Source organism: Pithys albifrons, chromosome 11, assembly GCF_047495875.1.
Source record: "Pithys albifrons albifrons isolate INPA30051 chromosome 11, PitAlb_v1, whole genome shotgun sequence".
In the NCBI taxonomy this organism is placed as follows: Eukaryota; Metazoa; Chordata; class Aves; order Passeriformes; family Thamnophilidae; genus Pithys; species Pithys albifrons.
In genome coordinates, this window is record NC_092468.1 from 2,973,260 (window position 1) to 2,988,346 (window position 15,087).

The 15,087-nt window shown below is 57.2% G+C and overlaps 1 protein-coding gene across 1 annotated transcript in view; it reads right to left on the minus strand.

Moving 5' to 3' along the window:
* Positions 1-15,087, minus strand: part of SRPRB (SRP receptor subunit beta) — an 82,039-nt gene that overhangs the window by 2,375 nt on the left and 64,577 nt on the right. Inside the window, exons 2-7 of the mRNA XM_071566675.1 lie at positions 11,580-11,712; positions 10,547-10,641; positions 8,732-8,809; positions 6,679-6,761; positions 4,863-4,999; positions 3,164-3,218 (exon numbers count right to left, since the gene is read on the minus strand). Coding sequence (XP_071422776.1) covers positions 3,164-3,218; positions 4,863-4,999; positions 6,679-6,761; positions 8,732-8,809; positions 10,547-10,641; positions 11,580-11,712 — 581 coding nt within the window. The remainder of the gene's footprint in view (positions 1-3,163; positions 3,219-4,862; positions 5,000-6,678; positions 6,762-8,731; positions 8,810-10,546; positions 10,642-11,579; positions 11,713-15,087) is intronic.

Here is a 15,087-nt window from a genome sequence, read left to right on the forward strand (position 1 = left end):
GAGTGCCAGAGTGATCCCAGTGGGGTTGGATCAAGGGTTGGACTTGGTGATCTCAGAGGTCTCTTCCAACCCAACTGAGGAGAAGGGACTGGAGCACAAGTGCTGTGGGGAGAGGCTGAGGGAGCTGGGGGTGTTTAGCCTGGAGAAGAGGAGGCTCAGAGGTGACCTCAGCACTGTCTGGAACTGCCTGAAGGGAAGTTCTGGCCAGCTGGGGGTTGGTCTCTTCTCCCAGGCACTCAGCAATAGGACAAGGGGGCACGATGGGCTCAAGCTCTGCCAGGGGAAATTGAAGTTGGAGAGCAGGTGGAAATTCTTTGCAGAGAGAGTGCTCAGGGATTGGAATGGGCTGCCCAGAGAGGGGGTGGATTCCCCATCCCTGAAGAGTTTTCAACTGAGCTTGGCCGTGGCACTGAGTGCCATGATCTGGTAAAGGGACTGGAGTTGGACCAAGGGTTGGACTTGATGATCTCAGGGGTCTTTTCCAACCCAATCCATTCTATGATTCTGTGATTCACAGGGCTCTGCCCTCAGAGGCACAGAGAGGAGCTTGGGCCACTATGGGAAGGCACAAGTGCAGAAACTCAAGAGAATGAGAGGGGCAGAAGAGCACTCAAGGAGGAGCTTTGTAATGAACAGCAAGTGAGGTGATACAGAATCACAGACTATTCTGAGCTGGAAGGACCCACAGGGATCAGCGAGTCCAACTCTTAAGTCAATGACCCACACAGGGGATTGAACCCATGACTTTGGCATTATTACAACCAAGTTTTAACCAACTGAGCTCATCTCAGGGTCTATATGATGTCCTCAGCTCCATTTCTGCATGACAGACACCCACCACAGGAATTACAGAAGATTCAGCCTACAGTGCTCAGGTCTGTGCCAGTTTAACTGGGAAGGGAGAGGCCCCTGTGATATTAGGGAGCAGCAGAATCCCTGGCACTGCCTGGGTGTGCCAGTCTGGGCACTGGGAGGGGGATGGAGTCCCTCCTCAGGGATGGAGCCCTGCACCACTTCCAAAGCCAGGGCAGCCTGGCAGTGCCCACCCTCAGCCAAGCCCAGACACTCCTGATTCCCAGAATGGAGCTAAACTGAAGGGGCACAGGGGAAAAGTTTTAACCAGCTGAGCTCATCTCAGGGGCTTAATGATGTCCTCAGCTGCATTTCTGCATGACAGACACCCATCACAAGAATTCCATAAGGTTTAGCCTACAGTGCCCAGGTCTGTGCCAGTTTAACTGGGAAGGGAGAGGCCCCTGTGATATCAGGGGGCACTGCCTGGGTGTGCCAGTCTGGGCACTGGGAGGGGAATGGAGTCCCCCCACTGCTCCCACGAGCAAGGCCTGCCCAAGGACCAGTCCTGCACTCCTGTCCCTTGGCTGCTGCATGTGGCAGAGGGAGAATGGACCCCCTGCCCACTCTCCCCAGGCACAGGGAGATGGCACAGCCCAACAGAGGCAGTCCCTGTGCCCTGACTGCCCCTCAGGTCCCAAAAAGCAAGGCTGGGGAAGTGAGGGGGCTGCAGCAGGCACAGATACAAACAGCAACCTCTCCCCTCAGGGATGGAGCCCTGCACCTCTTCCAAAGCCAGGGCAGCCTGGCAGTGCCCACCCTCAGCCAAGCACAGACACTCCTGATGCCCAGAATGGAGCTAAACTGAAGGGGCACAGGGGAAAAGCACTCCCAAAGTTCAGGAATTACAGAGCAGGCCCTTCCTTGGGTTCTGCACTCACACACATCCAAGTGTGGCAGTGCCAGAGGGATGGCAGCAACCTGCCAGCCTGCAGGAGGACAGTGGGAACAGGGCACATGTGACCAGCCTGGGGACCCAACACCCTCACAGGGGTCACTGGCAAATGCTCAGCACCAGAACCAAGCAGTGCTTATTTCCCTGGAGAAGGTGGACATGTGACAAGTGATTCCTCCCATAAAACCAGGATGGGCTGGGTCTCCAGCCTGGCAGAGGCAGCATCCCTGTGATGGGTTTGATCCATGGCTTCCTCACTAACCAGGTGGAACTAAGGAAGTGCACATTACATAAGTATTCCACACGTGTTTTCCATGTAAGAGGAGGAGGAGAGGAGATAGGAAGTGGTTTAGTCTTTCCTTCTTCTGGCAAAGCTTGGAGGAGCGGGAGCCTGGATGGTCCCTTGTTTCAGTAGGTTTTTCCTAGCCTGGGATATGGTGAGACTGTATTATTGCCTGGTCTCCTCCTTTCTTACAGTTTTTGATTGTATTTGTTTAGTTTGGTTTGGTTTTGTCCCTCCTTATTCCTTGTTACCCATTCCCTCTCCCTTTTCCCATTTCCCTTTTTCCCTGGGGTGGGGTCGCCACATGGTGTGTTCAAATTGCATACATGGTTGTAGATGTTAGAAAAATATAATTTCTGTTTTAACTCAGTTCAGTTTCTTTTAAGTTCTTTTCTTTTAATTCTTTTTTTTGCCTTTGTTGGGAAGACTTTGGGAGGGAGGGCAGTCCAGGGTGGATAAAAAGAACTAGGCTAAACCCAGAGAATCCCAAACATCCTGCTGCCATCTCCTGGCCACAGGGGTTATGGAGCCATGGGATCTACAGCGTGGAAAAGCCCTCTAAGATCATTAAGCCCTTTAAGATCATTAAGCCCTCTAAGATCACTGAGCCCTCTAAGATCATTGAGCCCTCTAAGATCACTGAGCCCTCTAAGATCACTGAGCCCTCTAAGATCATTAAGCCCTCTAAGATCATTAAGCCCTCTAAGATCATTAAGCCCTCTAAGATCACTGAGCCCTCTAAGATCATTAAGCCCTCTAAGATCATTAAGCCCTCTAAGATCACTGAGCCCTCTAAGATCACTGAGCCCTCTAAGATCATTAAGCCCTCTAAGATCACTGAGCCCTCTAAGATCACTGAGCCCTCTAAGATCATTGAGCCCTCTAAGATCACTGAGCCCTCTAAGATCACTGAGCCCTCTAAGATCATTAAGCCCTCTAAGATCATTAAGCCCTCTAAGATCATTAAGCCCTCTAAGATCATTAAGCCCTCTAAGATCATTAAGCCCAACTGTAAACCCTCAGACCACTGTTCTTTTCCCAACTCAACTCAAGGGATCTCACCAAGCACTGAGGTAGGAGAGAAAGGACAAGAGGAGAAGCTCAGAGGGACTGAGATCCCACTCCATACTTACAGCTCTTTCTCCAGCTGCTGTTGAATAAGCTTTGCTGATTTTGCCATTGTGACATCTAGAGAGAAAAGAAAAGCAAATCAGCTCTTTGGTTTTCTGCCAGGACTCAGAACCTGGTCCCTCCTCCTAAAGCCAGGCCAGCTCATGCCGTGCAGTCACCAGAGTCCCTGGGACAAGGCTGGCTGTGCCTGCATTGGGTGAGGGATGCTTTGGGATCACAGCTGTGAATGGGAACAACCCAACAGTCTGACAAAATGCAGAGATTTAATTCCTTCTTGCTGGGCAGAAGTTGCTTCAAAAAGAGGACAGGGATTGATGCCCCAGCACTCCCACCTGCCCTGGCACTACAGAGCTCCACATGGCACTTTTCATCCATGGCACGTGGAGCCACGAAGGCCTCAGGCAGCTCCTGAGTGACTGCACAAAACACCTACAAAAACCAGACCTGATACTGCCCAGAAACTTCAGATTGTTATAGAGAGATCCACACTTCCACTGTAAAAACTGCAGGGATCTGAAAATCGAGTCCTTTCCACAAACTGGATTTTCCTACTAGCCCAAACCAGAGAAAACACAGAATCTTGGCAGCTTAAATGACTTGTTTTAGCATTGAAGCTGCTGAGGGAGTAGGAAGAGTTCCCTATGCTCAAGCTGACCTTATTTCCTGCTGCCTGGAGGCTGAGGAAGATCTGCCCAAGCAGAAAGCACCTCCCTCACTTACGCCCATGCAAGAAGCTGCAGCATTTTTAAGCAGTGCTAAAAACGCTCCTCCTGCCTATTCCAAGACCAACCCTCAATTCCAGCCCTCCCTTTGCTGCAATCCCAACTCGTGTGGGGATCAGCCCCCGTGGCAGGAGCCCCTGGGAGAGCAGGCTGGGTGCCAGGGGCAGCAGGGCAGGGCAGGGAGGGCAGGGCAGGGCAGGGCAGGGCAGGGCAGAGCTGGGCAGAGCTGGGCAGAGCTGGGCAGGGCAGGGCAGAGCTGGGCAGGGAGGGCAGGGCAGGGCAGGGCAGGGCAGGGAGGGCAGGGCAGGGAGGGCAGGGCAGGGAGGGCAGGGCAGGGCAGGGCAGGGAGGGCAGGGCAGGGCAGGGCAGGGCAGGGCAGGGAGGGGCAGGCAGGGCAGGGCGGGGCGGGGCGGGCAGGGCAGGGAAGGGCAGGCAGGGCAGGGCAGGGCAGGGCAGAGCTGGGCAGGGCAGGGAGGGGCAGGCAGGGCAGGGCGGGGCGGGGCGGGCAGGGCAGGGCAGGGCGGGGCGGGGCGGGCAGGGCGGGGCAGGGCAGGACGGGGCAGGTAGAGCAGGGAGGGCAGGTAGAGCAGGGCAGGGCGGGGCAGGCAAGGAGGGCAGGGCAGGGCGGGACGGGGCGGGATGGGGCGGGACGGGGCGGGACGGGGCAGGGCAGGGAGGGCAGGGAGGGCAGGGCAGGGCAGGGCAGGGCAGGGCGGGCAGGGCAGGGAGGGCAGGGCAGGGCAGGGCAGGGAGGGCAGGGCAGGGCGGGCAGGGCAGGGCAGGGAGGGCAGGGCAGGGAGGGCAGGGCGGGACGGGACAGGGCGGGGCGGGGCGGGGCAGGGCGGGGCAGGGCAGGGCGGGGCAGGGCGGGGCAGGGCGGGGCAGGGCAGGGCGGGGCGGGGCGGGGCAGGGCGGGGCGGGGCAGGGCGGGGCGGGGCAGGGCGGGGCAGGGCAGGGCGGGCAGGGCAGGACAGGCCACCTTGCTTGTTGCAGGCGATGAGCAGTGCGGGCGCGTTGCGGAGCACGGTGCCATCCACCAGCACCTGGAACAGGAACTCGGCCACGTCCTTCACCTCCCGCTGGAAGGCCACGCTGTCCACCACGAACACGATGGCCCTGGGGGCACAGGGGACAACAGGGGACAACACAGACCTCAGCAAGGCCTTTGACACTGTCTACCATAATATACTCCTGGAAAAGCTGGTAGCCCATGGCTTGGACAGGTGTACCCTCTGCTGGGTCAGGAGGTGGCTGGAGAGCCCAGAGAGTGCTGGTGAACAGGGCTGTGTCCAGCTGGTCACCAGTGGTGTCCCCAGGGGTCAGTGTTGGGTCCAGTCCTGTTTAACATCTTTATTGATGCTTTAGATGAGGGGATTGAGTTCATCAGCAGCAAATTTGCTGATGACACCAAGTTGGGAGGGAGTGTCGACCTGCTGGAAGGCAGGAGGGCTCTGCAGAGGGATCTGGAGAGACTGGAGAGATGGGCTGAGTCCAATGGGATGGAGTTCAACAAGGCCAAGTGCAGGTCCTGCCCTTTGGCCACCCCAACCCCTGCAGCGCTCCAGGCTGGGCACAGAGTGGCTGGAGAGCAGCCAGGCAGAGGGACCTGGGGGGACTGAGGGACAGGAAGCTCAACAGGAGCCACCAGTGTGCCCAGGTGGCCAAGAAGGCCAAGGGGATCCTGGCCTGGATCCAAACTAGCGTGGCCAGCAGGCCCAGGGCAGTGACCCTTCCCCTGGACTCTGCCTTGGGGAGGCCACACCTTGAGTGTTGTGTTCAGTTCTGGGCCCCTCAGTTCAGGCAAGAGATTGAGGGGCTGGAGTGGGGTCAGAGAAGAGCAACAAGGCTGGAGAAGGGACTGGATGTGGCACTGAGTGTCCTCTGAAACACCTCCAGGGACAGAGAATCCAACATGTCTTGATCCAAGCCCACTGTGATCACCAGCCCAGGGCACTCAGTGCCAGAGTGATCCCAGTGGGGTTGGATCAAGGGTTGGACTTGATGATCTCAGGGGTCTCTTCCAACCCAACTGAGGAGAAGGGAATGGAGCACAAGTGCTGTGGGGAGAGGCTGAGGGAGCTGGGGGTGTTTAGCCTGGAGAAGAGGAGGCTCAGAGGTGACCTCAGCACTGTCTGGAACTCCCTGAAGGGAAGTTCTGGCCAGCTGGGGGTTGGTCTCTTCTCCCAGGCACTCAGCAATAGGACAAGGGGGCACGATGGGCTCAAGCTCTGCCAGGGGAAATTGAAGTTGGAGAGCAGAAAAAACTCTTTGCAGAGAGAGTGCTCAGGCATTGGAATGGGCTGCCCAGAGAGGGGGTGGATTCCCCATCCCTGGAGGTTTTTCAACTGAGCTTGGCTGTGGCACTGAGTGCCATGATCTGGTAAAGGGACTGGAGTTGGACCAAGGGTTGGACTTGATGATCTCAGAGGGCTTTTCCAACCCAATCCATTCTATGATTCTGTCATTTCTTCCCCCTCTGCCCCAAGGATATCCCACATTCCCTAACCCTGTTGTAGCTGCTTTGTCACCTGGTGCACTCCAAGGACAGCAAAGTAAGGAATTCGTGGAGTCATTTTGGGGATTGTCCTGTGCAGGGTCAGGAGCTGGATTTGATCCTTGTGGGTCCCTCCCAATTCAATCTATTTTGTGAAAGCAAAGCAAAAACTACCCCCCAGCAGAGCTCTGACCCTCAGGGCACCACCAGCCCAGCTCACAGCATTCCCAGCCCCAGCATTTGGTTTATCCTTTCCCAAAACATCCCCTGCCAATCCCCCTCCTCTGCCAATCCCCCTTACCTGGCTGCAGCCTTGAACTTCTCCAAGAACTGGAGCCTCAAACTCTCATGGCCTGGGAGGTCAATCAAGGTCACATTAGTGCTCTGGGAACAGGAACAGGAACAAGGAGGGGTTACCAGCACCTGATCTGGGGGTACCTGTGACCACAGACTGGGGAAAACCACAAGCCCCTGACAGAGTTATAAACCCCCAGCCTCTGAACCAAGTTATTCACACACTGCAAGACTCCCTAAATACACCAAACTCTGTTGGAAACAAACCAAAAATACACCAGACTCTGTTGGGAACGACACAAAAATACACTAAACTCTGCTGGGAAGGACAAAAAATACACCAAACTCTGCTGGAAATGACAGAAAAATACACCAAACTCTGCTGGGAATGACAAAAAATACCCCAACCTCTGCTGGAAATGACACAAAAACACACCAAACTCTTCTGGGAACGACAAAAAATACACCAGACTCTGCTGGGAACACAAAAATACACCAAACTCTACTGGAAATGACACAAAACACCAAACTCTGCTGGAAACAACACAAAAATACACCAGACTCTACTGGGAACAACACAAAAATACACCAGACTCTGCTGGGAACCACACAAAAATACACCAGACTTCTCAGGTATTTGGTAGAAAGGGTAAAAACTATTCTTTCTATTGTTTACCTTATGCCTGAGTTTTCTGTTCTTAAACAAAAATTTTGTTTATATCAACAAGATACTCTTGGCTGTTTTCACGGTGATTGTTTTGATAATACCACTCCAGTTGGCAGTTCACTGTTCTCTAAACAGAGAACTATTTACAAAACAATCCAGGGTTAATATCTCCAATAAAGTCACAGGTTTGGCCCAGCTGTTGCCAACCCTGGACTGGCCCCCCTTCCCCTTCCCAGAACCTTCCCAGCAAAGGAAAGGGAAAAAAAAACAGAAAAAAAATGCACTCTAAAGAAACTGAACTGAATAAAAAAAATAAATTATATTTACTAACATTCACAAACCACACTGTATACACAATACACAGGATTCCACCCCTATGTGGGAGAGGGGAAAGGAGAAAAGGGGAAAGGATTGATTAGCCAGAAAATAAGGAAGACACCAACCCAACCTAAAGAAACCGAATGAATCAAAACAAACCCAATTAAAAACCTCAAGGAAGGGGAACAAGAATGAAACAATCTCACCCAGAACAGGAGAACCACCAGGGACCGGAGGGACCAGACTCCAACCACCTCCTACCAGCTCCTCGGCCAAGGAAAGGAAGAGAGCAACAAAACCCACTCCCCCCCTGCTACGTGGAAGACACGTGTGGAATACTTGGAACTTCCTTAGATACAGTGGTTAGTGAGGAAGCCATGGGGCAAACCATTACACCAGGCCATGGAAGAGAAGGAATGGCCAAGCCAAGGCCACGTCAGTGCTCCCCAGATAAGGCTCTCCAGAGTGGAGGAACAGTCCAGGAGACCCTTCCTGCCCTCTGCTCTTGGATTTGAATGGAAACCTTGGCTGTGATTAAAAAAAGATACACCCTGCAGCATTCCACTGCCTCACCCCCTCTGAATGTTTGTCTGCTCAATCTTAAACAGACACAAAAATTAAAAAGAAAAAAGCCCTGGACTTCCCTTTGCCACGTTTTTAACTTTATTATCACCACTCTTAGTGAAGATTGACAAAGAGAAGCCACACAAACCTCCCCTATTTCCACAATTCCCCAGCAGTTCAGGTGCACCCAGGAGGAGAAAAACACATTTCCAGAATGAAAGAATTGCCACAAGCTGAAAATAACCAGGTCCTAAAAGTAACAAAATCCCTTCTGAAGTCAAAGAGCAGCTGGAGATTCTGCCAAAGCCTGAAGAAGTTTTTTATTTCAGATTTTTATGGGAGAAACAGAATTATCACCAAGAAAACAAACCAAACACGAGTGAACAACGACCCTGCTGAGCCAGGCAGAAAGCAAAGAGCCCAAATCCCGGGATTTTCCCACTTTCCCGGTGTGCATTCCTGGGAAACCCCAGGCTGGGCAGAGGGAGCAGCAGCCCCGGAGTGCACTCACCCTGTCGCGACTGGGCCGGTAGGTGGCAGAGCTGTCGGTGATGGAGGTCTGCGTGTCGCGATACCTGCCCGACAGCAGCTGTGGGGGACAGGCAGGTCTCACCAAAACCAGGCTTAAAAAAAACACTTAAAGCAGAGTCCAGGCTTGGAATCACTGGAATCACCTTAAATCTGCCCAGAGACCATGAAGGGCTTGAGGGACCTGATCTCAATCTGATTACTCTCCATTGTTAATTACAAATGGTCATTTGGGAGGAAAATTATCTACTCAGATCCTGAGTCTCCACTAAAACAAGGAATAAAGGGGGACTGCAGTTCCTTTGGAGGGGGTTCTGCAGCTGGGACAAGGTAACCAGGACTGTGCTCCTCCTGTTCTCAGGCACAGGGGAGCAGAATGTCCTGAGCTGGGAGGGACCCCCAGGGACCATCAGTCCAACTTTTATCCCTGCAGACACCCCAACAATTCCCCCTGTCCCTGAGAGGATCATCCAAACCCTCCTGGAGCTCTGGCAGCCTTGGGGCTGTGCCCACTGCCCTGGGGAGCCTGGTCAGTGCCCACCACCCTCTGGGGGAAGAACCTTTCCCTGAGATCCAACCTGACCCTGCCCTGACACAACTCCAGCCATTCCCTGGGTGCTGTCCCTGCCCTGGCACAGCTCCAGCCATTCCCTGGGTGCTGTCCCTGCTCCAGCCATTCCCTGTGCCCTGTCCCTGCTCTGGCACAGCTCCAGCCATTCCCTGTGCCCTGTCCCTGCCCTGACACAGCTCCAGCCATTCCCTGGGTGCTGTCCCTGCCCTGACACAACTCCAGACATTCCCTGTGCCCTGTCCCTGCCCTGGCACAGCTCCAGCCATTCCCTGGGTGCTGTCCCTGCCCTGACACAGCTCCAGCCATTCCCTGGGTGCTGTCCCTGCCCTGACACAGCTCCAGCCATTCCCTGGGTGCTGTCCCTGCCCTGACACAGCTCCAGCCATTCCCTGGGTGCTGTCCCTGCCCTGACACAGCTCCAGCCATTCCCTGTGCCCTGTCCCTGCCCTGGCACAGCTCCAGCCATTCCCTGTGCCCTGTCCCTGACCTGACACAGCTCCAGCCATTCCCTGGGTGCTGTCCCTGCTCCAGCCATTCCCTGTGCCCTGTCCCTGCCCTGGCACAGCTCCAGCCATTCCCTGGGTGCTGTCCCTGCTCCAGCCATTCCCTGTGCCCTGTCCCTGCCCTGGCACAGCTCCAGCCATTCCCTGTGCCCTGTCCCTGCTCCAGCCATTCCCTGTGCCCTGTCCCTGCTCCAGCCATTCCCTGTGCTCTGTCCCTGCTCCAGCCATTCCCTGTGCTCTGTCCCTGCTCCAGCCATTCCCTGTGCTCTGTCCCTGCTCCAGCCATTCCCTGGGTGCTGTCCCTGCCCTGACACAGCTCCAGCCATTCCCTGGGTGCTGTCCCTGCCCTGCCACAGCTCCAGCCATTCCCTGTGCCCTGTCCCTGCTCCAGCCATTCCCTGGGTGCTGTCCCTGCCCTGTCCCTGCTCCAGCCATTCCCTGTGCCCTGTCCCTGCTCCAGCCATTCCCTGGGTGCTGTCCCTGCCCTGACACAGCTCCAGCCATTCCCTGTGCCCCGTCCCTGCTCACGGAGGGCAGAGGTCGGAGCTGCCACCCCCGATGCCATCCAGCACCCCCAAACTGTTTGCTACGACTGATTCAACCCCAGCCCCCATTTCCTCTGACCCTCCTGGGCAGACACAACCTGCTCTCCGTCCCCCTTTCCAGCTGTAAACACCTTTGTAAGAGCTCCGGGAAGAGGCCCAAGGCCAAGCCAGGCACTCACCCGAGCGAAGAGCAGCGTCTTGCCCGCGTCGCACAGGCCCAGCAGCAGCACCGCCCTCCGGCTGCTCCTCCGGCCCTGCAGGAACCGCCACAGCACTGCGGGACACAGCGGGAGGGAGGGGGGAGTGAGGAGGAGAGTGGGGAGAGTGGGGAGGAGGAGAATGAGGAGAGTGGGGAGGAGGAGAGTGGGGAGGAGGAGAGTGGGGAGAGTGGGGAGGAGGAGAGTGAGGAGAGTGGGGAGGAGGAGGAGAATGAGGAGAGTAGGGAGGAGGAGGGTGAAGAGGAGGAAGATGAGGAGGAGGAAGAGGAGGAAGATAAAGAGGAGGGTGAGGAGGAGGATGAAGGAGAGGAGGATGAAGGGGAGAATGAGGAGGGTGAGGAGGAGGAGGAAGATGCAGAGGAAGATGAAGAGGAAGATGAGGAAGACGAGGAGGAGAATGGGGAGAATGAGGATGAGGAGAGTGAGAAGGAGGAGGATGAAGAGGAGAATGGGGACGATGAGCAGAATGAGGAGGAGGAGGATAGTGAGGAAGAGGGTGAGGAGGAGGGTGAGGAGGAGGGTGGGGAGGAGGGTGAGGAGGAGGGTGGGGAGAAGGGTGGGGAGAAGGGTGGGGAGAAGGGTGGGGAGAAGGGTGGGGAGGAGGGGTGGGGAGAGGGGTGGGGAGAGGGGTGGGGAGAGGGGTGGGGAGAGGGGTGGGGAGAAGGGTGGGGAGAGGGGTGGGGAGAGGGGTGGGGAGAGGGGTGGGGAGAGGGGTGAGGAGAGGGGTGAGGAGAAGGGTGAGAGGGGTGAGGAGAAGGGTGGGGAGAAGGGTGAGGAGAAGGGTGAGGAGAAGGGTGAGGAGAAGGGTGGGGAGAAGGGTGGGGAGGAGGGTGGGGAGGAGGGTGAGGAGGAGGGTGAGGAGGAGGGTGAGGAGAAGGGTGGGGAGGAGGGTGAGGAGCGGGGTACGCCCGAGCCCGGGGCTGGCGGCACCTGCGCCCCCTCGGCGCTGCCGGCAGCCGCTGGGGCGGGGGAAATGGGGGTGCCCCCAACTCACGGAAGGTGATGACGACGGCGAGGAGCGCGAGCAGCACGGAGAGCAGCGCGGGCCCGCCCAGCTCCCTCCGCAGCGCCGCCAGGTGCGGCTCCAGCGCGCCCGCCATCGCCACGCACACGTGGCCCCCGCGCCGCTGCCGCTTCCGCTTCCGGCGCGAGGCGGCCGCGGGGGCTCATGGGGGTTGTAGTTCTCGGGAGGAGGAGGAGGATGTGGCGCTGCTGGGCCCGGAGGAACGCGGGGGATGGAATGGAATGGGTTGGGCTGGAAATGAAGGCCACGGAGTCCAACCATTCCCCAGCACTGCCAACCCACCACTGACACCTGTCCCGGGTGCCACATCCACATGGCTTTGAATCTCTGCTGGGATGGGGACTCTGCCCTTGCCTTGGGCAGCGCTGCCAGGCCTGGACAGCCCTGCCCTGGCCCAGCCTGAGGCCGTGCCCTCCCCTCCTGTCCCTGTCCTTGGAGCAGAGCCCGACCCCCTCCTGGTGCCCCCCTCCTGGCAGGGATTGCAGAGCCAGAAGATCCCCCTGATCCTCCTTTTCTCCAGGCTGAGCCCCCCCAGCTCCCTCAGCCGCTGCTCCAGCCCCTTCCCAGCTCCATTCCCTGCCCTGCTCCAGCCCCTTCCCAGCTCCATTCCCTGCCCTGCTCCAGCCCCTTCCCAGCTCCATTCCCTGCCCTGCTCCAGCCCCTTCCCAGCTCCATTCCCTGCCCTGCTCCAGCCCCTTCCCAGCTCCATTCCCTGCCCTGCTCCAGTCCCTTCCCAGCTCCATTCCCTGCCCTGCTCCAGCCCCTTCCCAGCTCCATTCCCTGCCCTGCTCCAGTCCCTTCCCAGCTCCATTCCCTGCCCTGCTCCAGCCCCTTCCCAGCTCCATTCCCTGGCCTGCTCCAGCCCCTTCCCAGCTCCATTCCCTGGCCTGCTCCAGCCACTTCCCAGCTCCATTCCCTGGCCTGCTCCAGCCCCTTCCCAGCTCCATTCCCTGCCCTGCTCCAGCCCCTTCCCAGCTCCATTCCCTGCCCTGCTCCAGCCCCTTCCCAGCTCCATTCCCTGCCCTGGGCACCTCCAGCCCCTCCATGTCCCTCCTGAACTGAGGGTCCCAGCACTGGGCACAGCCCTCCAGGGGCCTCAGCTGGCACTGCCCTGGGGCTGTCACACCCCATGGCTGGCACAGCCCAAGGGCCATCAGCCCCTTGCCCACCTGGGCACACCTGGGCTTATGTCCAGCTGCTGTCACAGCACCCCCAGGGCCCTTCCCAGCTTTCCAGCCCCTTTCCCAGCCTGGGTCACCTGTTGTGACCCAGAAGATCCTTCCCATGGGCACAAACACCAGGAAGTGGTGCCAGGGGGTTCTCAGCGGTGCAGGATGGGGAGCAGTGGGAATCCATGGAAACCAGGATGGGTCTGAGGGGGCTCAGGGAACCTCCTGCCTCCAGGGGCTCCCCAGAGCTTGAGGAGGCCCCATCCTGAGCAGCCCCACTGACCCCTTTCTTTGAGCAGGTTGGGCTGGAGACCCCCAAAGGTCCCTTTCTTTGAGCCGGAGGTTGGACTGGAGACCCCCAGAGGTCCCTTTCTTTGAGCAGGAGGATGGACTGGAGACCCCCAGGGGTCCCTTTCTTTAAGTAAGAGGTTGGGCTGGAGACCCCAGAGATCCCTTTCTTTGAGCAGGTTGGACTGGAGACCCCCAAAGGTCCCTTTCTTTGAGCAGGTTGGACCGGAGACCCCCAAAGGTCCCTTTATCTGAGCAGGAGGTTGGGCTGGAGACCCCCAGAGGTCCCTTTCTTCAAGCAGGAGGTTGGGCTGGAGACTCGCAGAGGTCCCTTTCTTTGAGCAGGAGGATGGACTGGAGACCCCCAGAGGTCCCTTTCTTTGAGCAGGTTGGACTGGAGACCCCCAAAGGTCCGTTTATTTGAGCAGGAGGATGGACTGGAGACCCCCAAAGGTCCCTTCCCACCAGACTGATCCCCAGTGAGGTTCTTTTTATCCATCCATACCTTCTCCTTAAGGGCCAAGGGCCTACACCTGATACAGAGTGGAGATGATGCAGCTTTTCCTGGGAAAAGGTTCTTTCTGGAGCTGCAGGGAGTTGCAGATACAGCCTCTTCCAGGCACTGCTTCTCTTTCTTTGCTAGTTTTGAAGAACAGGTTAAAAAGCCCCCACTGCACTTCATCCCACACAAAGCTGAGGGACTCATTCCATCCTTTCCTGTGCCTGCATCTCTGTCACCCAAGGAGCTCTCCAGTCAGGCTGGTTGACTTAGAATCACAGAATGGATTGGGTTGGAAAAGACCTCCTAGATCATCAAGTCCAACCCTTGGTCCAACTCCAGTCCCTTTACCAGATCAGGGCACTCAGTGCCACGGCCAAGCTCAGTTGAAAAACCTCCAGGGATGGGGAATCCACCCCCTCTCTGGGCAGCCCATTCCAATGCCTGAGCACTCTCTCTGCAAAGAATTTCTTTCTGCTCTCCAACTTCAATTTCCCCTGGCAGAGCTTGAGCCCATCGTGCCCCCTTGTCCTATTGCTGAGTGCCTGGGAGAAGAGACCAACCCCCACCTGGCCAGAACTTCCCTTCAGGGAGTTCCAGACAGTGCTGAGGTCACCTCTGAGCCTCCTCTTCTCCAGGCTAAACACCCCCAGCTCCCTCAGCCTCTCCCCACAGCACTTGTGCTCCACTCCCTTCTCCTCAGTTGGGTTGGAAGAGACCTCTGAGATCGTCAAGTCCAACCCTTGATCCAACCCCACTGGGATCACTCTGGCACTGAGTGCCCTGGGCTGGTGATCACAGTGGGGTTGGATCAAGACATGTTGGATTCTCTGCCCCTGGAGGTGTTTCAGAGGACACTCAGTGCCACCTCCAGTCCCTTCTCCAGCCTCGTTGCTCTTCTCTGGCCCCGCTCCAGCCCCTCAATCTCTTGCCTCAACTGAGGGGCCCGGAACTGAACACAACACTCAAGGTGTGGCCTCCCCAAGGCAGAGTCCAGGGGAAGGGTCACTGCCCTGGGCCTGCTGGCCACGCTAGTTTGGATCCAGGCCAGGATCCCCTTGGCCTTCTTGGCCACCTGGGCACACTGGTGGCTCCTGTTGAGCTTCCTGTCCCTCAGTCCCCCCAGGTCCCTCTGCCTGGCTGCTCTCCAGCCACTCTGTGCCCAGCCTGGAGCGCTGCAGGGGTTGGGGTGGCCAAAGGGCAGGACCTGCACTTGGCCTTGTTGAACTCCATCCCATTGCAATCAGCCCATCTCTCCAGTCTCTCCAGATCCCTCTGCAGAGCCCTCCTGCCTTCCAGCAGGTCGACACTCCCTCCCAACTTGGTGTCATCAGCAAATCTGCTGCTGATGGACTCAATCCCCTCATCTAAATCATCAATAAAGATGTTAAACAGGACTGGCCCCAACACAGACCCCTGGGGACACCACTGGTGACCATCTGGACACAGCTCCGTTCACCAGCACTCTCTGGGCCAGGCTCTCCAGTCAGCTCCTAATCCAGGAGAGGGTACACCTATCCAG